Below are 25001 nucleotides of genomic sequence, written 5' to 3'. Positions count from 1 at the left end.
GGGAGCAGCACCATTAGGTCAAAGCAAGAGTCCCCATAGCTTCGCGGGTCCTTCTGCTGGGGTGTCCCCCCACCTTGTGGGGTCCCTCTAGCAGGGTCACACCAGGGGAGGGTGCTGTCTTGGTGTTCCCCTGGATTTAGGGTCTCTCTAGATTTGGGGGTCCCCCTGGCTTTAGAGTCCCCCCCGATTTTTGGGATCCCCTTGGGCTTTAGGGTCATGCCAGTTTTGGGGTCCTTAATTTTGGGGTCTTCCTCAGCCTGATGGTCTCCTTGGATTTAAGGTGTCCTGTTTTTAGGGTCCCCCCCTGGTTTTGGGATCACCCTAGCTTCGGGTTCCCCTGGCTTTAGGCTTGCCTGTTTTTAGGGTTCCCCATGGCTTTGGTGTTCCTCTTGCTTTAGGGTCACCCCAGTTTTAGGGTCCCCTGTTTTTAGGGCTCCTCCAGCTTCGGGGTTGTCCAGCTTTGGGGCCTCCCCAGCTTTGGGGTCCCCTCAGTTTTGGGGGAAGAGGAGCAGGATGGTGGAGGAGAAGCAGCTGAAGCTGAGCCACCTACAGCTGCCACTGAGTTGCTGAAGGTGCTGGCAGAGGCCGTGGGCATCAGGCAGGTTCCTGGGGAGGCACATGAAGCTGCTGGTCCAGGGGTCAGGTACTGCATCAAGGAGATGGCCCGGGGTGGGCGGGGGCTAGGGACACCCCCCTGGGGTTGCCTGGGTTTGGGGGAGATGAGGGGAGGATGGAGACTGGGAATGGGAGGGGCAACCCCCTTGGATGCCCTGGGTTTTTGGGGGATGGGACATCCCACTTGGATCACTCAGATTTGGGGCACCCAGGCTTGCCATCCCCTCCCTGCTGACATCCCCCTTTCTTGGGAGGGGTCCCCCCTCAAATCCCTGCTCCCCCTTTTTCCCCCTCTCCCTCCCCTTTTAGAACACCCTCAAATTCATGCACATGAGGAAGTGGTGCAAACTGATGATGCGAGATGTCGACTTCGCCCTCAGGCTCAAAAACATGGAAGTACCACAACCACCCAGTTTGGGGGGACCTCCAACACCCCTGAGGTAAGAGTGAGGAGATTGATGTCATGAACTCCGATGTTAAGATTGAAGACCCTTTATTATTCAGAAAGCCACCTTTTTATCCCACTACAAAGTTGTCAATCCCCTCAACATAAGTGCTTACTGGTTAATATACATTATTCACACACCTATTCTAACATTTGATTGGCTAGCTTAACTACACATATGGTTTTTTTTTCCTTTGTCACAACAACTTTTCTGTTCTGGGTATTCTTCCAAAGTCATCGGTTGTTCACTGATAACGTTCTTATTTTTCTGTTATTCCAAAACCTTATTTTTCTGTTATTCCAAAACCTTCAAGGTCTGTTGTTACTTTATTTTTCTTTTTTTCAAGGTTTGTTGTTACCTTATTTTTCTGTTATTCAAGGTCTGTTGTTACCTTATTTTTCTGTTATTCACAAACCTTCAGGGTCTGTTGTGACCTTATTTTTCTGTTATTCAAAGTCCTTATTTTTCTGTTATTCAAAAGCCTTCAAGAGCATCATGGCCTTCATTGATGTAAAATGTCTCCACAATTCCCCTTTTTTGTTTTCAACAACCAAGGCATGCAGTTGTTGATATTGTTGTTTAACCATCCCTTGAATACACTGCAAAAAACAAGGTAACATCATAACAACAATCAAAATCACCAATAAAACCATTCCTCCCCAGAGAATTACTTCTTGTAACCATTCCGTGATCCCCCATCCAGATAACAACCCTCTTAACCATTCTGGGTCCTTTTTACTCTTCAAATCTTTGGTCAAATCTTTTAATTGTCTTAATTGTTTGTGAATGGACTCTGAATGATCTGACAAATTTATACAACACATTCCTTCAAAATCGTCACATCCATGCCCTTGAGCTAACAATAAAAAATCTATGGCTGCTCTATTCTGAAGCATTGCGTGCCTTACTGAATTTACATCTACTGCTAATTCTGATATTAAAGCTGAAGTTAAATTCGTTTGCTTCGCCACCCAACATGACAACTTGCCTATGTTACCTAAAGCTTTACCTATACCTACATTTGGAGCAAACAAAGCTACTAATACTCTTACTGTTTTTCCCCAATTAACCACCTTTGAATTACAACCTTGCTGATATCCTAAATCTCTTTTTTGCCTTTGTTTTGTTTGTTTTAATAACTGCATCATGGATGGGGCTAACACAGTTAATCTCCCTAACATACAAGGTCCTCCCGTTGGTTTGGCTGGGACTCCAGGCAATGCTTTATCATCACAAATCAAAAATATTCCTGGTGGTAGCATCCTTGGTTTGTCAATTAACTTTGATTCAACTATTTTAATTTGTCCTCCACACCACCAAGATGTGTTCTGATATACAGGATTGTGTGGGTCCACAACTTGCACGTCTGAATTGTTCAGCCATGCCCTAACTCTTTCTGTCCCGATCCTTGTACTGAGAAATTGAGTCATTAATCCCAACGATTCTGCTATGACTTTGCCTCTTCCTCTCTTACTAAATCTCACACAACTATTATTTCCTCCTGATGCAAGAATGTTTAATTCCTCAGGGTCTGGTCCAATGCGATTTAATGCCTGAAAGATCTTTTGAATGTCACTAGCATTTCACACGTTATTTAAGACGCTAGTGTCATTCACATACTCCCAAAAGTCTTTAAAGTCCTTCACCGCCTTTCCAATAAGACATGTTCTGAATGGATCTCCGGGTGTGGCTAATGACAGACACAATGAGTCTTGCCCTGTTAAGTTTGCAAAAGACACCCATAAGTTTTGTCTTGTTTGGATGTTCCATGGTCCTGCTGTCATTGTCGTGATGATTGCTGCTCCAAAGATGATCCATCTGACAAAGGTTCCTTTTCTACCGCCGGTTTCACCCATTTTTCCGGGATCCATGTAGGTTCACTATCTGTAATGGGACAAGCATAACCTCTTCCCCATGTTACTAATTGAAATGGTCCTTCCCGTACTCCTTCTTTGTTTTTCACTAACACCTTAATTTGTTCTTTATATGTTGACATTCCTGTTGACACGGCTTGCGTATATTTCACAATGGGAGGAATAGTGTCTTCCCCTGCTAATCGTAAAAAGTTCATCACATATTGTACTTTCATTAATCTGTTTACTGGTGTCTCTCCAGATTCTCCCTGTTTTTGTTTTTGCAAATAATGTTTTAATGTTTGATGTATATGTTCTATAATTGCTTGGCCTGTCGGAGATTGTGGAATGCCAGTAATATGTTGTATTCCCCATTTGCTAAAAAATTGTTCTGTCGATTGTGAAACATATGCTGGGCCGTTATCTGTTTTTGTCTTTTGGGGGATGTCTAACATTGCAAAAGCATGTCTAAAATGGTTCTGTACATGCCGAGATGTTTCACCACTCAATGCTGTCATACAAACTGCCATTGAATATGTATCAATGGATACATGCACATATTTTAATTTCCCAGATTCTGGGATATGTGTCACATCTGTTTGCCACAATTGTAGTGACTGCAATCCTCTTGGATTAACTGCTACTGTTGGTCCTTTTGTTATTTGCTGACAGTCTGGGCATGCTTGTATGATTGCCTTTGCTTCTGAAATTGGTAAATGCAATTGTCTTTGTAAAACTTTTGCTGACTGATGGAAAAGTTCATGTGATATGCGAGCCTGTTACCATGTATCAGGAACAGGTAGCATAAAGTCTGGTTGTGTAAGTTTATCTATCCTTGCGTTTCCTTCAGCACAAAATCCTGGCAGGTTGGTATGACTACAGTGATGACACACATAATATTTATGGTCTCGTTGCTGTAATAACAACCATAATTCCTTCATTTGACTACATAACAATTCACGATTAATTTGCTTTAAAAATTATCTTTCCAAGCGCTGCACCACTCCAACTACATAGGCCGAGTGGTAATATTAACCATTTCTTTCATCCATTTTTTAAATACTTCAATTACTGCTCGCAATTCTACCACTTGTGGAGAGGCCTGCAAAATCACCACATGTGATTTCCACTGTCCATTCTCGAGCCATGTCAGGGCTGCCTTCCCAGTTTTTCCACTACCATCTGTAAAAACTGTCGGCCCACTTACTGGAGTAGTACTACACTTAGGCTTCTGTTCCAAACACTGCTGCTCCATAAAAGTAATTAGCCAATGACTTGGATGATGCACCTTTATCTGTCCACTAAAAGCTGCTAAATCAATCTGTAAAAACTGACTATTCTATAAACACCATTGCAAATATTGCTCTGTCATAGGAATGATAATAGTTTCGGGTTCTTTTCCACTTAATTCCACAATTCGGTTCCTACCCTTTATAATTAACTGTGCAAACTTTTCTGGTCTGGTTGTAATTGTTTTTTGAGGCTGGTGGGATAAAAACTGCCATTTCAAAATTTTTAATTTTTCTGTTTCTGGATCTTTATATACCCATTGCATTATCATTCCTATGGGTAGATAATCATTATTAATGATTAATAATTCTATAGGATGTCTATACACCACAGGATGTGCTTGTCTCTGGCTTAAAATTTGGTCTATCTTTTGCAAGGCCTGTTCGGCTTCTTTTGTTAATGATCTGGGCGCTGTCAATTCTATATCTCTATTTGGCAATTCAAACAATGGTTGTAAGGTCTGATTATCAATATCCAATAAATTCCTTATCCAGTTAATGTTTCCTAACAATATTTGCACATTGTTAAGTGTTTGAACATTCACCCTTATTGACACCTTTTGAGGTTTGATAGTGTGGTCTAATATTTTCCAACCCAAACATTTCCACGGTGCAATGCTTTGCACTTTTTCAGGTGCAATTTGTAATTGACAATCTTTTAACATGTTGCACAATTCCTGTTTAATTTGGTCAGTGTTATCTTTCCCTGCTATTAGCATATCATCCATATAATGATGCACTAATAGTTGTGGATATTTTTCTCTAAATGGTCTCAATGCTATATCCACATAGATTTGACACACTGTTGGTGAATTTTTCATTCCTTGAGGCAAGACCACCTATTGATACTGTTGCTCTGGTCCTTGTCTATTTGTTGTAGGCACTGACAATGCAAACCTAACACTATCATCAGGATGGATTGGTATGGTAAAGAAGCAGTCCTTTAGATCAACGACTAAAATGTTCCACTCCTCAAGAATCATAGTTGGTGGGGCAATCCTGATTGCAAAAGTCCCATATCTTCCATGACTTCATTGATTCATCATAAATCATGTAACAATCTCCATTTTCCTGACTTTTTTGGTATTACAAAAACAGGTGTGTTCCAGTGACTAGTTGATGGCTGAATATGTCCTGCTTGAAGCTGTTCCTGTACTAACTGTTGTAAAATGGCGACCTTTTCTGCTGTTAAAGGCCACTGATCCACCCATATCGGTTTGTCAGTTTTCCATTTCAGTTTGAGTATAGGTCGCTGATCAGCAGCCATTGCTAAAAAGGCTTCACTGATTTTGTTGATAACACACATTTAAACTGAGCTAACAAGTCTCTTCCCATAAGGTTCATTGGAATTTGTGCCACCTAAGGTTTTGTCCAGCATGTGAATCCATCAGGCATGATAAATGCAACTGTAAATTTACTCACTTTTGTCATGGCATTACCTCCAATTCCTGCCAAAGTTCCTTGAGGGAGGGTAACAGGCCAACCCTTTGGCCACTCTGCTTCCGATACTATAGTGACATCAGCTCCTGTATCTATCAACATAGCAAGTTGAATTGATGCATTGTTTAAGGTCACCGTGACAGTCATTTTTGGTTTTTTATTCTGGATTTCAAAAGCCCACATTATTTGTTTTTCTTGTCATGTTGATCCAAATCATCCACTCCCTCGTTCTTTGTTTTCAACACAAGGCACCTTATTATAAAATGGTACAGGTTGTGCCAAACCTGTCCCTGCCAGAACAGCAACAGGGGGGCTAGGTGTCCACACCATTGCTTATATGGGTCCTATGTAATACCCATTGAGGACCCCAGGCAAAACAAAAATTCCTTGTACAGTTACGCTAGAACGTCTCAATAGTAAGGCACTAAGGCCATGTCACAGGGGGCCATGGGCATTTATTGGTATTCTATGTACACTATTATCTGTTAAAGTAACATCCTTAGTACTTACTACACCCACTCTGGCGCTTCCACTGGTCTTGGCTGTGAGTTGGTCCAAACACCCTGACTGCTGTTTTCCCAAGATGGAGGTTGGTTTAAAACGTTCAGGGGCATTTGTGTCTTGGCGCGGCCCTGGTCCGAGCTGCGTTTCCCATTTCCCTGCTCATGATTAATAGGATTGCCATTCTTATCAAATCAAGACTGACACTGATTGACATAGTGATGTCCTTTGTGGCAGCGTGGACACACCCCTGGCATGCTGTACCCTTGTGGTCTGTTCTGCCGCTTCCCTTGACCACACTGAAAGCTCAGGTGCCCTTGCTGTCCACAGGTATAACACCTCCTTGCTCCTAAGGGCTTCATCACAGCCACAAAAGCTCCTGCTAACATTGTTGCTTGTTGTTCCATAGTTCCCACCCGGTTGGCTGCTTCTACCATTTCTACTAAGGTGGCATTTCGAGGCAGAGCAATCAATATCTTTTTACAATCGACATTAACATTTTCTAAAGCCAATTTTAGCGATAACGATTCTTTGGCTTCTGGGTGTTCAATTTGTTTGTCAACAGCATCATGTAACCTATCTATAAAAGTCATATAAGGTTCAGTTGGCCCTTGCTTGATGGAAGTAAATGAAATTGGCACCTTGCCAGTTTCAGGCAAAGTTAAAAACACCCTTAAAGCGATCCGACCGGTTTCTCTCAGAACATCCAGTAGCATTCTCAGTTGCAATTGAGGGTCTGTTAGCTGACCTGTACCAGCATAATGATGCACACCAATTCCTAGCAAGGGATCCCCCTGCTGGTGTCCCAAATTCTCCACTGCTTTTACTTCACAGAGTTCTATAAATTTGTCTCTCCACAGTAGTTTTTGTGTCGGTATTAAGATTAGCGATGACAATTGCTGACAATCATACAGAGTGACTAATTGCCCACACAACACATTTTCCAATAATGTTTGTGAGAAGGGAGACTGTAATCCATTCTGCACAACAGCCTTCCTTAGTTCCTTCACTAGTTGCCAGTCAAAAGCTTGAAACTGAGGCGGCTGGTTTGGTCTGAGAATAACTGGAAATGCCAAGACTATCTTCTTTGCATCCTTTAACCCATCCATTCTTATTTTTCTTCACCTTTCCCTAATAGATACTCTCTTCCGGCCTCTTGTCTTTCTAGCCCCTTGAATGTATTCCGCTTCACTGCTGCTGTCATCATTCGTTTTTCTCAAAGAACGCCTGATATCCTTTTTTTTCAACCTTAGTGACTTGTTACTTGGTCGTAAAACCACAGTCTTACAGTCAGATTCTTTATCCAACTGCGACTCCTTATGGCCATCATCGCTATGATCAGTCTGAGTGCCTGCTGTTACGATGCTGTCTGTGTTCATCTCTGCAGGGGGATCGTTAGAGACAATCCCTGGCAAACGTTCTTCAGGCAGCACGCTCACGTTAAAAAGAAGTTTCTGAGTGGTGCTGCCTACTCGTTTCTCTGCACGCAAATCTTTTAAGATCTCGTAAACCAAGCGCCAAATTGTTAATACACGATTTGCATTCAAATCACCTTTTGAAGCATGCTCAAAAAGCAACTCTCTTGCTTCTTTCCAAGTTAAAATATCAAAAGCAGGAGAGGATTCTGCAGGTACTCCCTTACTTTTGAGCCAGGCTAATAACAACTCTAAAGTTCGTTCTTCATATTTAATTCCTCTTTTCTTTAAAATATGCTTTAACAAATTAACTACTGCTCTCCCATCAGCTGACACATTAGCTCCCATCTCCTTTCTTGGCTGCTCACCTGCTCCTGGTAATGGCAAAGGTGATGATATGGCCCCAGGGTCTTTGTCCACTTGGTCCAGCTGGCAAGACAATCATTCAGCCGAAACGTCTCCCCCAGACACTGCTACTTTGGAATGTGCTTTGTCCAATCCCTTAGTCTGTCCTGGGTTCTGGATAGTGTCCTAGACATCGGGGTCAATATCTGGGGAGACTGAGGACACGGACTCCGATGTTAAGATCAGAGACCCTTTATTATTCAGAAAGCTGCGTTTTTATCCCACTACAAATTTGTCAATCCCCCCAACATAACTGCTTATTGGTTAACATTCATTATTCACACACCTATTCTAACATTTGATTGGCTATCTTAACTACACATGCCTTTTTTTTTCCTTTGTCACAATAACTTTTTTGCTCCGGGAGTTCTTCCAAAGTCCTCTGTTTTTCACTGATAAAGTTCTTATTTTTCTGTTATTCCAAAACCTTCAAGGTCTGTTGTTACCTTATTTTTCTGTTATTCAAAGTCCTTATTTTTCTGTTATTCAAAAGCCTTCAAGATCATCATGGCCTTCATTGATGTAAAATGTCTCCACATAAGGGTGTTTTGGGATCCTGCTGACCCACTCCCATTTCCTCCTTGAAGCCCCTCTATGGCTTCCACACTCAGGAATTCATCCCCTTCTGTTTACACCATTGGCACCAGCCATAAGTTTTTTTTTTATTAGGAAAAAGAGGTGGATTTGAGTGACATCATCAACACCCCACTGTCATGTGTCCCTCTCAATGTCTGCCTCAAGGGCAGGGCTGTGTTTTTTGGGGGGCTTTGGCATGATTTTAGTTTTTTTGGGGGGGGACATACTCACCTCATTTTCTTTCCCCTCCTCTTTCCCCGCTTGCAGCTTACTGGCTCAGCAATGAAGGGTTGCAGCTGGCCACCCCCAAAAACCTTCTACCAGGTGAAGAAACTGCCCCTCCTCCTCCTTGGGGTAGATTTGACCCCCTTGGGGGGTAAGTTACAGCTCAAAACCCCCTATTTTTGACCACCCCAGCCTCCAAGGAGCAGCAGAAGGCCGAAGCCACAAAGCCCTTCAAGTCTACCAAGCTGGAACAGGAGGACAATGGGACCCTGAAGGGGAAGGACCACCACTGACAGCAAAGGGAGGGAGCATCAGAGGGGAGTGTCTATGGGGCAGGAGAAAAGTTAGGGGGGGCATTTGGGACAGGCTATGGGGTTTTTGTGTGGTCCATGGGGTGTTTGGGTCCATGGGGTCTTCAGAAAGGGTTGTGGGGCATCTCAGGGGGGGCTAGGGGGTCCATGGGTTGTTTGGGGGGGTCACTGAAGTGTCTATGTGAAGGCTTGTGTGGCATCAGTGGAGGTTTGGGGGTTCCTTGGGGTTTGAGGGGTCCCTGGGATCTCCACGGAGGCTCTGGGAGCTTCATGCTGTTGTCCATGAAGGGTTGTGTTGCACCTACTGGGGGTCTGTGTGTGCTTGAGAAGCTCGGGGAGGGGGTGTCTGTTGAGATTTTGGGGGGCTCCCTGCACCCCTGGTGACTGTGTCCCCTCCTTTGACTACATCCCAGTGAAGGAGAAGCAGGGGCCCCTGCTGGAGGTCACCTGGCTGTTCCTCAAACCCTGCAGTGCCTGTGAGCTCTTGATGGAGTAGCAGCTCTACTACAATGTCACCAAGGCCGGCATGGGCTCCTGCAAGGCCAAACGTGCTATGAATATCCCCTTGCAATGTCTCCCAAAATCTGAGGGGAGTCTCCAACCCGCTTCTTTGGGGACATCCTGGTGTCCCCAACTCAACACTGACCTCTTGGGTTGGTGGCCTCCCACTCTCCTCCCACCTTAAATATCGTGTTTATTGGTCCCTGTTGCCCCCCCACCGTGTCCCCACCTCCTTGCCACATCACTTGGGGTGCTCCCTTGTCCATTGGGATGATGTCCAGGAAGCTCTCCAGAGCATCATCACTGACCCCAGTTTCTACCAGATGCTTCCATGTTTCATCATCTTTGTCTTGGAGGGGTTGAGTCCCAGGGGGATCCCCAACATGTAGGGTGATATTGGTGTGTCCCCAAAGGTGGGGTGGCCCTTATGACATCCAACACTGACTTTCTGAGTTCCTCCTTTGTCCCAGGTCTGGGCCAATGTAGTGCAGAACAAGTTGGTGCTGTTCATCTACCTTGTGTGGATGGTGAAGGCTCTAATGGACAACCACACTCTCTACCTGGAGAAATGTGAGTCTGGGCCCCCCCACACACACACTGTCCCCTTACCTGGGATCCCCTGAGGGATGTCACTGGCCTGTCCTGGACACCCAGGGCTGCTGTGACCCAGCTATGTCCCTCTCTGTATCTCCCCACCACGTATGTAAGCTCCACCAGCTTGTCCTCGTCATCACAAACACATGTTGTGAGCCAGCAGCTCTCCCAACATCCTGATGTAGGGCTGTCCATGTGGCCCACCATGTCCCCTCCATGTTCCATGGTGTCCCCTTGTGTCTCCAAGCTCCATGAGCTCATCCCTGCCATATGATGTGCATTGTGAGCCACCAGCTCTGCCTCCGTTCTGACATGGACAACCACTGGGATCTGCGGGACTTCGCCGCCTCGCTGGTGGCCCAGATCTGCAAGAATTTCTGCACCACCCCCCCCACCATCCAGTTCCATATCATCAGGACCTTCCCCAAGGTGGGGTGGGGGTGTGGGACAGGGACATGGAGCAGAGTGCGGGGTAGGGATGGGTATTTGGGCAGGGGGCAGGGTTTTGGGCCTTGGGCTTAAGACCAAGGCTGTGGAGCAGCAGATGGACATGGGTTTGGGACAGGGAGGGAACTGTGGGGCAGGGCCAGGTCTATGAGGCAGAACTGGGGCTGTGGGGCAGGACTGGCAACTATGGGGAAGAGTGTGGGGCAGAAGAGGAGCCGTGGGGCAGTATCCTCCCCAGCCTGGAGCCGGGTGGAGAAGAAAATGCCCTGGACCACGTGCTACGGCTTCATTGTGGGGCAGGCTGAAGTGGGTCACAGTGTGAGTGTCCCTGTGTGTCCCCTCACGGTGACACACGTGGCCCACCCCCTCCAGTGCCTCCTCAATGTCCCCAATTTTCCCCCAGGTCATGAAGACATTGTTGATCCTCCATGGCTGCAGGTGGAGGGCAAGTGGGCACGGAACATTCTGGAAGGTCCCATGGTCAGCAATGTCAATAGGATCAGGGCCCACCATGTCCAGACCTTGCTGCTGGTGGGACCTGGGGACATGTTGGGAACACATTGGTGGACAGTATGGGGGGTTGACCCCATAATTAGCAGCTTTATGGGGCTGATTGTGTCCAAACTGGGCTGGAGGTGGCACTTGGCAGGGTGCAGGTGAGGGAGGTAGCTGTGTGTTCTCACCATGACCCTGTTGTCAAGGTGGTGTCCATGGGGTCCCCAACATCCCCAGTGTCCCCACAAAAACACTGCACCCCGGTGCTGGCCAAGCTCCTGCACCCCTGGTCCCAACAACCAGGACTCCTCCAAGGGGGATTTTGGCTACCTGGGGGTTCTACTCTGCACCCCTGTGGGGAAGTCATGGGCACAAGCTGCCATGCAGGTCCAGCAGGTCAACAGGCCCACCCTGACTGTCACCCAAGGGAGGGTGGTGTAAAGGGCAAAGGATTTTTGTCTCACCATTGCCTGGTTAATATTTGCTCTGGCTGTGTGTTCTGGATGGCCTTGCTAAAGCAGAATGCTCGCCTCCTTGGAAGATAAGTGACATCTGGCTTGTCTTGGTAAGAGATGTTTGCCTCCTGTCTTCGAGCGGTCACCATGACCACAGCACAATCATCAAAACTGCAACTGGACATTTGGCACCTACGTGTTTTAAGGCCACAGCATTCAGAGGGGGATCCAATGACCCCCTAAATAAGTGATACATTGACAGTTGCATGGCCACCCAAGCCTACGTGGCAGACGTGCCACCATCTTGACTACTGAACTTAAGCAAGACTGCTGAAAAGCAACCGTAAATCTCACCACCAGAACTCTATAAAACAGATACAAGACAGTCAAGAGCAGAGCTGTGCCCACTGAAGAAGAGTATCAATGGGATGTCGCTGGATCCATGGTGGTGACTATCTCTTGCTTTTCTTAAGACAATCTTTGCGTTTTTCCCCCTTTTCCTAGCATTTCCCTCTTTCCGTCTTTTTGTAAGTAATAAACTGAATCAGCCTTTGGTTATCAACATTTGAACTCATTTGTGTCTTATCTTGCTTCAGATGTATTCAACCTTCACTCCTCCCCCTCCATGTTTGCAGAATGGGACAGGGGGGATGGGTGGGGGAAGACAGGGGACATGGGTTGGGGACTTGGAGGGCACATGTTTCTCTGCACCCACGTGGTGCGAGCCCAGGAGGTTCACAACTGTACCTTCATCTGGCTGATCCTGGGGACACTGGGAGGGACATGGGGACATGGGAGGGGATGTGGGGACATGAGGGGACCGTGGGGTCACAGGGTGGGGCTGTGGGACATAGGACTTTGGGGGGACATGGGGACACGAGGGATGTGGAGATGCAGGGGGACACAAAAGTTGTGGGGGACATGGTGTCACACAGGTGGGAAAACAGGATGTGACACTTGGGGGTACAGAGTGACATGGGGACATGTGGGAACAGGGAAGGGACCCACAAAATCACAGAGGGACCCACAAAATCATGAGGGGGGACACAGAGGACACATGTCCCCTAATCCCCCATGTAATCTTCATTGTCCCCATAGCCATGTCCCACTCTGACCTTGTCACAGGCCCCCCAAGGTCAGAGGTCTGCCCACACCCCCCCAGCATCATCAAGGTCCCCAGTGCCATCACACTGCCCATGCAGACCCTGGTGTGGGCGTGCCCTGGGACAGCCCCCCAGCCCCTACCCACTCCCACCAAGTTCATGACGTCATTGGCTTTGCATGGGGACTGTGGGATCCCCTTGGGCAGCCAGCGGTGTTGGCCTGGCCCTGGGTTGTCCCCTGTGTCCCCCCCCACTTTTCTGTGGGGATGTCCCCTGGGTCGTGGGATGGCCGTGTCACCACAAGGGTCCTGGGGATCCCAGCCCTGGTGGCAGCAATGGTGCCCGTGTCCCCACACTGTCCTCACATTCCCATACCCCACCCAGTTCCCATGTCCATGTGCCCCACCCTGTCCTCATGTCCTCCCACGGTCTTTGTGCTCCATGCTGTCCCCCTGCCCCACAGGTGACCACCTTCAGCACCAGCTCAGCACCCACAGCCACATCCCCTGTCACCATTATCTGTCCCCAGTGTCAAGCCTGTGGTCAAACTGGTGTCAGCGGTGCCCACGGTCCCCAGTGCCACCATCACCAGCAGTGTCCAGAAGTGTCTCGTGGCATCCCTGCCCTCCACTGGTGACACCAAGGGGCACTGGGATCCCCAAAGGTGCCACCAACCCAGAACCGCAACTGTCTCTCTCTGCCACTGCCTGCCCCATTGTCGTCTCCACTGTCACCCCCAAATTAGAGTCTAGGGACAGTCCCCAACCACCCCCCCCTCCTTTGGGAAGGCCAGCAGGACCCCTCCCTGGGCCAGTGGCACAGTGCCCCCAGTCTGCTTAGTGACCTCACTTGGACCCAGCTGCTGTGGATGTGGGGTGTCCTGGGGGTCCCCCACTGTCCCTGTGTCCCCCCCCCCAGTGTCCTAGAACCCTTCTTTGGGGACACAGAGGGTGGCTTGGGGATCCCCCAGTGTCCCCATGTCTTATCCCCCCACCCCTAGTGTCCTAGAATCCCTCTGGAGGGGGACAGGGTGTGACCTGGGTGATCCCTGAAGTCCCCAGGGGCCCCAGGACCCACTTCACAGGCCATCCCCCCCACTGGGGACAGGGACACTCCCTGTAAATACCTGCACCCACACACTGTAAATAACCCAATAAACTCCCAGTGCCCCCAGTTCATCCCAGTGCCTCCCTGTACCCCACAGCACAGCCCTGTCCCTCCGTGTCCCAGGGCTATGGCAAACAGGGGTTTGCACAAGCCAGAGGCATCCCTGATCAGCAGAACAAGCAGCCACCCACATTTGAACAAGGACACCCTGGAGCCGTGACCCCTTGAAGGGGGCATATTGCCAGCTTGTCTGTGTATCCTTAGGGACTACCCTCATGATAATACTAAAAATCACACCTACAGGTCAAGAAGACCCTTGCCCAGGTGAAGACCCTTCCTCTGAGCATGCATAGTAGTAGAAGTATTGTGTCAGCAGTATTATAATTGTATGTAAATTACTAACCAATCATTGTAGAGAGGATGGACTTGGAAAATTACTAATCCTGCAAGTTTTGGTGTTCTTTATTTGTGGCATTACCACCTAGCACCCATCTCTGCACAGACATGAAATAAAGAAATATCTCGACCCGGTGTGCATTGGCTTGCACAGTGAGTGAAAGAACTCTGCCTCTGGGATAACTTGGAGGAGGGGGGCATGAGGGGGAGAAATTCTGGGAAGGGTGTATCACCCAAATCCACTGACCTTTTTCACCCCCCCCACTCCTCCCTCCTGGATACCTGGGTCCCTCAGGGCAGTGGTGCACCTGCAGCAAACACACACATACCCTTGGGGGGCTTTGGGGTGCTGGGGGGAAAATGCAGACTGTGGATGGGGGTGTGTGGCCCTGGGGAGGGCAACGGGGTGAGGGGTTGGGTGTCCTCCAAATCCCCCCGTCCCCACCCTTGCACCACTCCCCGCTCCCCTCCAAGACGCCTGGGTCCCTTAGTGCAGCACTGCATGCAACACCCTCCCTCCTCAGAGGGGAGTTCTGGGGTGCTGAGTGGAAATGGGGACTGAGGGAATGGGGGTTCCTGGGTGGGTGGGTGAGTAGCCTTAAGGTCAGGGGGTCCCCTTGCCCCCCACACCCGGACACCTGGGTCCCTTAGGTCAGCTGTGAGTGCTCCTCCCCTCCCTGGGGTTTTGGGGGTCCTGAGGGAAAATGGCGAAGATGGGAAAAGTGGGTGCCTGGGGGTGTTGGTGACCCTGGGGGGTGACCCCGGGGTGGGGGTCCCCCAAATTTCCCACCCCCACACACTCCTTGATACCTACGTTCCTAAGGGCAGCACTGTGCCTGCAGCACACACGCCTCTCAAAAGGGACTTCTGGGGTGCTGTGGAGAATGGGGACCCTGGGAAAGTGGCTGTCTGTGGGGGTGGGTAGCCCCAAGGCGGGGGGTTCCCGTGTCCCCATACTGCGCAGGTCACTCTACGGGCTCTGGCTTTTGGCAGATCATGACAACCCCTGCCATGGGGGAGCGCTGCTCCACACGGGTGCACGGTGACTGCTCTGGACCTACCTCCAGGATTATTTCCCTGTCTTGGTGAACCAGGGATTGGGGGCAATGGGAGTGGGATGGGGCTGAGGAGTTAGGGGGGGGCCCATAGGGTTTGTGGGGACCTGATAGGGCGCCTAGGATTTTAGGTGGGGGGTTATTATAATTGTATGTAAATTACTAACCAATCATTGTAGAGAGGATGGACTTGGAAAATTACTAATCCTGCAAGTTTTGGTGTTCTTTATTAGTAGCATTACCACCTAGCACCCATCTCTGCACAGACATGAAATAAAGAAATATCTCGACCCTGTGTGTATTGGTTTGCACAGTGAGTGAAAGAATTCTGCCTTTTGGGGGTACTTGGGAGGGTCTCTGGGAGGATGGAGGGTCTCTAAAGGGTCCCAGAGGGTTTGAGGATAACTGATGGGGTCCTTGAGGGGGCTTTGGCAAGTCCCAGAGGGTTTGGAGGTACCTGATAGGGTCCCTAGGGGGATTTTGGGGAGGATGGAGGGTTTTATTGGTACTTGAGTGGGTCCCTGGAGCGTTTTCCAAGTCCCCAAGGGGTTGCAGAGGGCATGGCGGTATATGATGGGGTCCTCTGTTGGAGAATGGCTCAGAGACAAGGGTCCTGAGCCCACCGAGCAACTGTATGATCAGAGCCTGCTCTAGCTGCTGATGCTGGGCCTCACTAGGGTTTGCCTGCAGCTGCTCGCAGCTGCTGATACATGAGGAATGTCAAGGACGCTTCAGCCCTGTGTACCGTGGTGTGTCGAAAACAGGTTAAGGGGAATTAGGAATAGTGGTCTGAGAAACCTAGTGTTATGGTACTGTTGTGTATCGAAAACAAGTCAACAGGAATCAGAAATAGTAGCAAGAGAAACTTAGTGTTATGAGAAGCTTGTGCTGTAAGCTAACTGCAAGTAGGTGGATCGTGCAAATACGACCTTTAGAGCTTAAGCCAATCAGCTAGTGACTAGTAGGCATAATAATTACCATTGTCTATATAAATATATGTACCCTGGACCAATAGACACACACGTTGATTGATGCTCTATCTCCCACACTGAACCCGTCTCGGTGTGTCGTTCGTCCGCGGCTCCACAAGATGGCGCCCGAACAGGGACCTGCATAGAAGAAGAACACGGACGGAGCGGCGGACCCAGAAAAAACAGCAACGACCGAGGAATTCGAGAACGGACCCGGAGAAACACCAAATACAGCAGCGTCCGGGGTCTACGAGCTGAGACGGAGAGGCGCCGGCCCCGGCAGTCCCAGGAGAGTACTCAGAGAGAAGCCGGCTGGACCGGCCCCAAGACCGGAATTGAGTGGCCCCGTGAGTGGAAGCGGAAAGGCGCCGGAACTAACGTGGTAAGGAGGCGACTGCGGCAGCCCCGGGGGCAGACGTGAAGGCACGCTACAGGCGAACGCTGAGCAGCCCCGGGGGCGGACGTGAAGGGACGCCACAGGCGGACGCTGAGCGGCCCCGGGGGTGGACGCGAGGGGGCGCTGGAGGCGAGCGCAGGGTGGCCCCGGAAGTGGAAGGGGGGGGGCGCCGGAACTGACGCAGAGGGGCGCCGGAAGCTGACGCGGAAAGGCGCTGCATACAGCGGCGGCAGAAACAAACGCGGGGAAACATCAGAGACAGCAGCGCCTAGCCGAATCAAGGACGATCGGACAGTGGGCCTCCGACGGGTCGTTCTGAGGAGCTGAACCGAGATAGAGGGTCGCTCTCTGCAAGGGCTGCTGGCAAGAGCTGCACCTGGTGCCTTAGTCACGGAGCATCAGCAACATATCAAAGTAATGGAGTAATTTTTTAGTGCCTTAAACAGGGAGCACAGGCCGGCAGGAGTATTTTTTGTGCCTTAAACAGGGAGCACAGGCCGGCAGGAGTATTTTTTGTGCCTTAAACAGGGAGCACAGGCCGGCAGGAGTATTTTTTGTGCCTTAAACAGGGAGCACAGGCCGGCAGGAGTATTTTTTTGTGCCCTAAGCAGGGAGCACAGGCCGGCGGGAGTATTTTTTGTGCCTTAAACAGGGAGCACAGGCCAGCGGGAGTATTTTTTGTGCCTTAAACAGGGAGCACAGGCCGGCAGGAGTATTTTTTGTGCCTTAAACAGGGAGCACAGACCAGCGGGGGTATTTTTTGTGCCTTAAACAGGGAGCACAGGCCGGCGGGAGTATTTTTTTATGCCTTAAACAGGGAGCACAGGCCGGTGGGAGTATTTTTTGTGCCTTAAACAGGGAGCACAGGCCGGCAGGAGTATTTTTTGTGCCTTAAACAGGGAGCACAGGCCGGCGGGAGTATTTTTTGTGCCTTAAACAGGGAGCACAGGCTGGCGGGAGTATTTTTTGTGCCTTAAACAGGGAGCACAGGCCGGCGGGAGTATTTTTTGTGCCTTAAACAGGGAGCACAGGCCGGCGGGAGTATTTTTTGTGCCTTAAACAGGGAGCACAGGCCAGCGGGAGTATTTTTTGTGCCTTAAACAGGGAGCACAGGCCGGCGGGAGTATTTTTTGTGCCCTAAGCAGGGAGCACAGGCCGGCGGGAGTATTCTTTGTGCCCTAAGCAGGGAGCACAGGCCGGCGGGAGTATTTTTTGTGCCTTAAACAGGGAGCACAGGCCAGCGGGAGTATTTTTTGTGCCTTAAACAGGGAGCACAGGCCGGCGGGAGTATTTTTTGTGCCTTAAGCAGGGAGCACAGGCCGGCAGGAGTATTTTTTTATGCCTTAAACAGGGAGCACAGGCCGGCGGGAGTATTTTTTGTGCCTTAAACAGGGAGCACAGGCCAGCGGGGGTATTTTTTGTGCCTTAAACAGGGAGCACAGGCCGGCGGGAGTATTTTTTGTGCCTTAAACAGGGAGCACAGGCCAGCGGGGGTATTTTTTGTGCCTTAAACAGGGAGCACAGGCCGGCGGGAGTATTTTTTGTGCCTTAAACAGGGAGCACAGACCAGCGGGGGTATTTTTTGTGCCTTAAACAGGGAGCACAGGCCGGCGGGAAGTATTTTTTGTGCCTTAAACAGGGAGCACAGGCCGGCGGGAGTATTTTTTGTGCTTTAAACAGGGAGCACGGGCCAGCGGGAGTATTTTTGTACTTTAGTCAAGGAGCAAAGGGCCGACGGTGCCTTAATCAGGGGTGGGTTGGCAGTAACAGTACTGTGCCTTATCCAGGGAGCACAGGACTGGAGGTGCCTTAAGGAGCACCAGGTTGACGAGATGGAACAGGAGGTAGCCCTGGATTTATTACAGTGCTTTTTAGAAAAGCGGGGAGTGGACTGCATAAAGTCATTCGAGGTTTAGTAGCATTAGGACGGGTCAAAGGATGTTTTCAAGATCCTAATTCTCTTTTTGATATTGAGGAGTGGAGACGATTAGGTGATATTTTATGGGATATGGTAATAGACGAGGATAAAGCTGCAAGGAAAATGATGAAACCAGTGGCGGGACGTGGTGAATAATAGTAAGCGGTATCAGCTTGAAAAGAACCTTGCAGCTGTGGCAACTACAAAGTTGGGGGGGGAAAGTTCCTCTGTTACCCCAGATAGCGAGGCATCCAGACCTATGCTCTTTGATAGTGATCGTATTCCTGTACCATCAACAGGAGTGCGGGTTTCAGTTAACATAAGTAGGGGAAGTCTGGAGGCCAGCCCCCACCCAGTGCCCTTACAGTCATGCCCCCCCCATCCCCCACCTCAGAGGCAGAGGGACGATGGCCCCTCGCTAATATTTAGCCAACAGGAGTGGCGCGAAGTAGGTGATTTATTGTGGGACGAGACCATCACTGGAGGCAATAAAGGCAGTGAAGCACGACAGCAAGGGGTGGTCTGGCGAACGATCGTAAAAGCCCTGAGGGAGATGCCAGCAGAAAAGAAAGTAGCTGCTGCTGCCATGGCGGCTGTTGGCGCTGTACCATCCCCGCCGGTCCCTGCCGAAACCAACCGTCCGTCACGATTAGCCACCTTCTTCGGGTGTAATCAACAGCTCTGCTCTATTAAGGACATGTCACCAAGTGTTCCTGTTTGCTCCACCGTGCAAGAAGCGGCAGAGAAATCAGGCGGCGCGGGGGGACAGGGTGGAGCGGTGTGCCACCATAAACTCTGCCCGCCCCCCCCCCCCCCCTCGGATGGTTCCGCCCCTGACGGCGCGTCAGCGTCTGAGTCGGAGAGACGGCGGCTGTGTCCGAATTAAAGCAAGAGGGTCAAACATCGGTAATGGACAGTGACAAACTCCAAAAACTTGAAAGAAAATTACGGAAGTTGAGCTACAGAACAGAACTCTGCATTTACAATTACAAGAAGAGGAAGCGCTGCCGGCAGCCCCCCCACAGCCACTCCCGTCACCCTCACCAGAACCAGCTCCGCTTTTAGCTCAGCCCCGATGGAGTGGGGTGATTTGTGATGCCTTGTTAGAAGGGGACTGGCATGCTGCTGGGGCGTTGGCCTGCCCGGTAGTGACAACGGATGGGGGACACCTGGGAACTCAAGATCACAAGATTCTCCTTGGGGGGTTTGGATACTTCTTACGAACTTTAAAACTCTGAACTGTCATTGTATGTTGTTCAACATCAACACTGGTATCAAAAACTTGTTCATGTAGTATCAGATTCATTGTATGTTGTGGGTTCATTGCAATGTTTAGAACATAGCATGGTGAAACCTGTATTACATTCTGTATTGCATACTCTGTTGTTACAATTGCTGACACTTTTAAAACTGTAAGGATGGTTTTCTTGCTACATAAGACTGCATAAGATTGGAACATGGACTGACAGACTGGTTACGAGACTTGGGAATTTGGAAAATGGACGGATGATGGTTGCAAATCTACAAAACTTGGAAATTACTGGGTGGCTGAAAGCTTTGTTGATGCATGGACTGGCAATGATGATTGTCATTATGATTGTCATGATGGTATTGGGGTCTGTGTGGAAATGCTTTATGAATGCTATGATTCAAACGTTAAAAGGAGTCTGTATTGTCCAAAAAAGAAAAAGGGGGAAAACCTGGTAGGAATTTTTTTTGCGGGGGGATCAGGGTTATGCACTGATCCTACAGGGTTTGGACAATCCAGGCTGGGTCTCTGAGCAGAAAACTGCCACATGGTAATCCTGCCCTTGGGATCACCTGGAAGGGCAAGAAGGAGGAAGTCAAGCAAGTGCTTCCTTCCTGTTTGAATGCCTGGATACACTAACCACAAAGTAGATTTAGTTTGTTCACGCGTACTAACGATGCAGACCTATCACAGCACTTCTGGGTGCGTGATAAGTGCCTTTAGCCAATAGATTGTGAGCTTGCATGCTTAAGTTGTGCCTTCTCATGTATTAAGAAAATCTTTGAACAAACGTTGGCGCAGGCTCTGCTCATACAAAAAGAAAAAGGGGGAATTGTTGGAGAATGGCTCAGAGACAAGGGTCCTGTGCCTTTAGCCAGTAGATTGTAAGCCTGCATGCCTGAGTTGTGCCTTGTCATGTATTAAGAAAATCTTTGAACGAACGTTAGCGCAGGCTCTGCTCATACAAAAAGAAAAAGGGGGAATTGTTGGAGAATGGCTCAGAGACAAGGGTCCTGAGCCCACCGAGCAATTGTATGATCAGAGCCTGCTCTAGCTGCTGATGCTGGGCCTCACTAGGGTTTGCCTGCAGCTGCTCGCAGCTGCTGATACATGAGGAATGTCAAGGACGCTTCAGCCCTGTGTACCGTGGTGTGTCGAAAACAGGTTAAGGGGAATTAGGAATAGTGGTCTGAGAAACTTAGTGTTATGATAACGGTGGTCTGAGAAACATTGTGTTATGGTACTGTTGTGTATCAAAAACAAGTCAACAGGAATCAGAAATAGTAGCATGAGAAACTTAGTGTTATGAGAAGCTTGTGCTGTAAGCTAACTGCAAGTAGGTGGACCGTGCGAATACGACCTTTAGAGCTTAAGCCAATCAGCTAGTGACTAGTAGGCATAATAATTATCATTGTCTGTATAAATATATGTACCCTGGACCAATAGACACACACATTGATTGATGCTCTATCTCCCACACTGAACCCATCTCGGCGTGTCGTTCGTCCGCGACTCCGCACAGAATGTAAACAGTATGTTTCTTTCCTCGGTCCTCAAGATACAAAACAGTAAGACCTATCAGCTTCTACATCCTGATGGAATCCCTCAGAGAAAGAATCATTAATACTCCCTGTCTAACTACCTAAAACTAGAAGTTAAATATTTTGATTGTGTATGCCATAAGGATATTTGAATAACTTTGTTAATTTTCAAAAGACGCAGGCAATAAAATCCATACCACACTGACTATTAAGTAAAGTACATAGGTAGCTAACATTAAGGTCAGTTTTTAACCTCAGAACTCTCAAGTTGCAAGGATCCAAACTACAAAGAGGATCAGGGAGAACAGAATTATAGGCCAGTAACATACTTCTCTTCAGCAGATAGAAAAAGCCTTACTTGAATCAGTGCTTTCAAATCATCTTCTCCACCAAGTCCCAGTTCAGCTTTAGTCTCTTCTGCGTCTCTAGCTTCTTTTTCTGCCTAAAAGTAGCAAACTAGTTTTTTAACAAGAATTTTGCAAGTTAATTGACAAGTCTTACAATAGTTATGAAACTTTTTTTTTTTTTTTTTTTTAAATCTGTATACATCTAGCTGCAAGGAAACACAAATCGTTTTCAAATTTGGCCACAGATGACAAACTGGTGAAAGAAAGACCATTCTGGCTTTAGTAGAGCGGGACAGTTTTTTGTTGTTTCACAATGCTGAATGTGATGTCTATGCCTATCCCTGTTCCCCCCACCCACGCTTTTTTTGTCTTGGCAGCTATTACATTTTCTTTAACTTAGAGAACGGTTACTGCGATGTGCATGTAAGATCTACAAAGTGTTCAAAAAACCCCACGTTGAAGAAGAGGTCCATTTAGTCCAGCATGTTATTCCACACTCGCCAGAAGGCGAGCATAACGTATTTCTACCACGTACACTGAACTCCAGCAACTCATAGCTGTGTAAATAAATGCAGGGACATGCTAAACTGTAATAAACCATTGTGTATAATAATAAAATAAAGAATGAATAATAAAACAAAGGAATAAAGATTGGCAGCAGCCTATCACAGCTCAAAAGCCTTTCACAACAATTGGGGAGGCGGGGGGCGGGGGGGGGGAAGGGTGGAGAATACAGGTGTCCAAATGTGAAAGTCAAAGACACAGAGCAAGATCTGTAACCCAGAAACCCTGTGGCAAACATTTGCCTCAAGAACAGTTCCATTTTATTTCTAACAAGGAAGATTAAAAGCTTATCGTAAAAAAAATGCTTCCCTTTGGTCCCGGATTGATATAACCTACCCGCCTTTTTCTCACAATCATTTTCTGCTTAGACTCTCTTACAAAACCTTTGTAGAATGGGACTTCTCCAGAGGCAATGGCTTTTTCTACCATTTTCCATGTTCTTGGTTCATCTGTATAGTCCACGCACAACACAGACTCCATTATTCTGTCCAGGTCACCCTCAAAATCCACATACGCTGCTTTAATAACAGCTAGCTCTTTGTCCGAATCTTTCTAGCTCTTTTCAAAGTCTTCAATAATCTTTCACTGTGATCTGAAGCAAAGAAGTGACACTTCTGGAGTTACATGATTTATTCACCAGATGGATTTCAGAGACAGCGTTAAAAAAAAAACAAAACAAAACAAAACAAAGCAAAACAACAGCAGCCACGTGCTTTACCCGCAGCTCGCCAGGGAGACACGGCCACAGGCCCGAAGCAGGGAGCTCCCCGCTTCCCGCAGGGCCTGCCCCCGCCCAGGCGAGCCCTGCGGGGCCCCGGCCCAGCTCTCACCTTCCTGAAGAGCAGCCGCCAGTACTCCCTGCCAGTCCCGCTCGCCCCTCAGCACCTCGCCCTCCTCGCCCACCGTGCCCTGCTCACCGTACAGGGCGCGCTGCTCCGCCTCGCTGAGGGCGGCGTAGGCCTTGCCCAGGATCTGCGGGCACAGAGGGGCCGGCCGGTCAGGCCGGCAGCAGCGGGGCGGCCGGCAGCCTCCCTCACCTGGAACCGCCGCGTCGCCGCCTCCTCGGCGTGGGGCTCGGCGCGGCCGGGGTGGACGCGCAGCGAGGCGCGGGGGCAGCCGCTGCGGATCTCCTGCGGCGAGGCCCGCCGGCGGGCGCCCAGGACGCGGCAGCGCTCGGCAGAGCCCCGGGCGGCCCCGCACGGCTCCAGCAGCCCCAGCCCGCCCGGCCGCCCCTCGCCAGCCTGAGGCCGAGCCCGCGCTATGCGCGGCGGCGGCAGCGCCCTCAGGGAGGCGGGCGGGATTCCCCCCCCTCAGCCGCGCCGCGCCGCTCGGCCCCGCTCCGCTCCGCTCCGCTCCCCTCCGCGGCTGCAGCCGCTCCGCGGGCGGGCGCGGGGGGCGGCAGGGGAGGGGGAAGGCTTCCCGCACAATTAATTGGAGCGGGCAGGAGCTGCGCAGATGCCGGCGGCCAGGCTGCAGCCGGCCCGGCTTCCCCCGCCGCCCCCCCGCCGCTCCGAAGGACGGTTTGGGTGCGGGCGGCTGCCCCTCAGGGACGAGCCGGGAACCTGCTGAGGAGCGAGAGCCTCCGCCCCCGGGACGCGCTCTGTGTTCTCCTGCAAAGGAGGAAAGCCAGGTGCGCTCAGACACAGTTAGCAGCGGTACGTTTTAAAACCAGCGGGAAACAGAAAGGTAAAACAAATGGGCGAGCAACTCCTCTTTGGCTTTCCACTTCCCACTGGTAAAAGCGAAGCTTTGCTGGCTTTTCTGAGTCATTCGGGATGGATGAAATCCACTGCCTACTGAAAAAGCTTGCCTGCCTTCTAAAAATAGACTCTCCAAAATACCTATGAGGCTTTCACTAAGGCAGACAGACCCCGGTAAACAAGAACAAGCACCTCTTCAAAATACCTACATTTATTACATCAAATCTCAAAGTTCTAACAGTTCACACATAGTTTCTTCCTTCCAGGCTGTCCCAAATGTGACAACAGGAAGGCAAACGTGTTTGCATGTATCCAAACAAAGCCATGGAATAAAAGTCCTGTAAAGATACGTTTACACAAAACTCATATGGTCTTTAATGAAATGCAACACAAGTGGTATACACTGATTGATTTGTACAAAAAGATGCATGAAATAAAAGTTAGTATTTTACCTTCCCTGTGCCTTTTGTTGAAACGTAGAAGCGTTTCGCTACCAATACCACTGGAAGGAATAAAACACAGCAGCATTAACTCAGATTTCAGCTCTTATTTACAGCATTTAGATGGTAACATTGCAGAATATTCTTGCTTTCATTCAAAATATCTTGTAAAAGCTAGCCGTTATCTACCATTACTGGAGAGCTCTGCTGATGTCAGTGAGTATCACTATTCACAGCTTGATTAACCAGTTACTGTTGTACAGTTGAGGCTACACCTGCAATGATTATTTCAGTCAGGTCTGAGAGATACCGCATCCTCTCCTACCTGATCATCTTTTCTACTTCTCCAGTGGGCCCTTTATGGGTTCTCCAAATTTTGGTGCTAATGCAGACTGCAGCATTAACACAGCAGGACAAAGACATGACAACCAAAGGGCATCACATATAAAATACTTAACCATTTCACTCTTCCGATTTTTTCAACTTTAACTTTGCCTCGTTTTCACATGAAGAAGCTTTGGCTGTTTCAGCTTTGTTTACAGGTTTCAGCAGTTTTCTTTTCTGGCTTTGGCTTTCTGGAACGTATCAGGTCTTCGCATCCAAGTTTGACCACTTTTGCTTCCCACAACTGCATTTCATTCTCGT

General features: G+C 49.1%; 1 protein-coding gene and 1 pseudogene across 1 annotated transcript; one reads left to right on the top strand and one right to left on the bottom strand.

Annotated features, from left to right (window-relative positions):
- Positions 1-507: 507 nt before the first annotated feature.
- LOC104361780 (transcription initiation factor TFIID subunit 6) lies at positions 508-14106 on the top strand. The gene is given in 21 exon segments (XM_042799930.1): positions 508-556; positions 559-669; positions 926-1011; positions 8552-8590; positions 8592-8706; positions 8808-8864; positions 8958-9053; positions 9490-9624; positions 9863-9940; positions 10052-10147; positions 10428-10613; positions 10857-10936; positions 11022-11042; positions 11045-11148; positions 11361-11394; positions 11396-11545; positions 12667-12714; positions 12717-12842; positions 13135-13185; positions 13187-13335; positions 14043-14106. Coding segments are annotated over 21 exon segments (1869 nt in total). The 5' UTR covers positions 508-513.
- Positions 14107-21299: 7193 nt separating this feature from the next.
- On the bottom strand, positions 21300-24689 carry LOC116961422 (annotated as a pseudogene).
- Positions 24690-25001: the final 312 nt, after the last annotated feature.

Source organism: Tyto alba, unplaced genomic scaffold (assembly GCF_018691265.1).
Source record: "Tyto alba isolate M040663 unplaced genomic scaffold, T.alba_DEE_v4.0 Super-Scaffold_30, whole genome shotgun sequence".
Lineage (NCBI taxonomy): Eukaryota > Metazoa > Chordata > Aves > Strigiformes > Tytonidae > Tyto > Tyto alba.
Note: the sequence above shows the minus strand (reverse complement) of the source record. Positions and strands in the feature narration are given on the sequence as shown.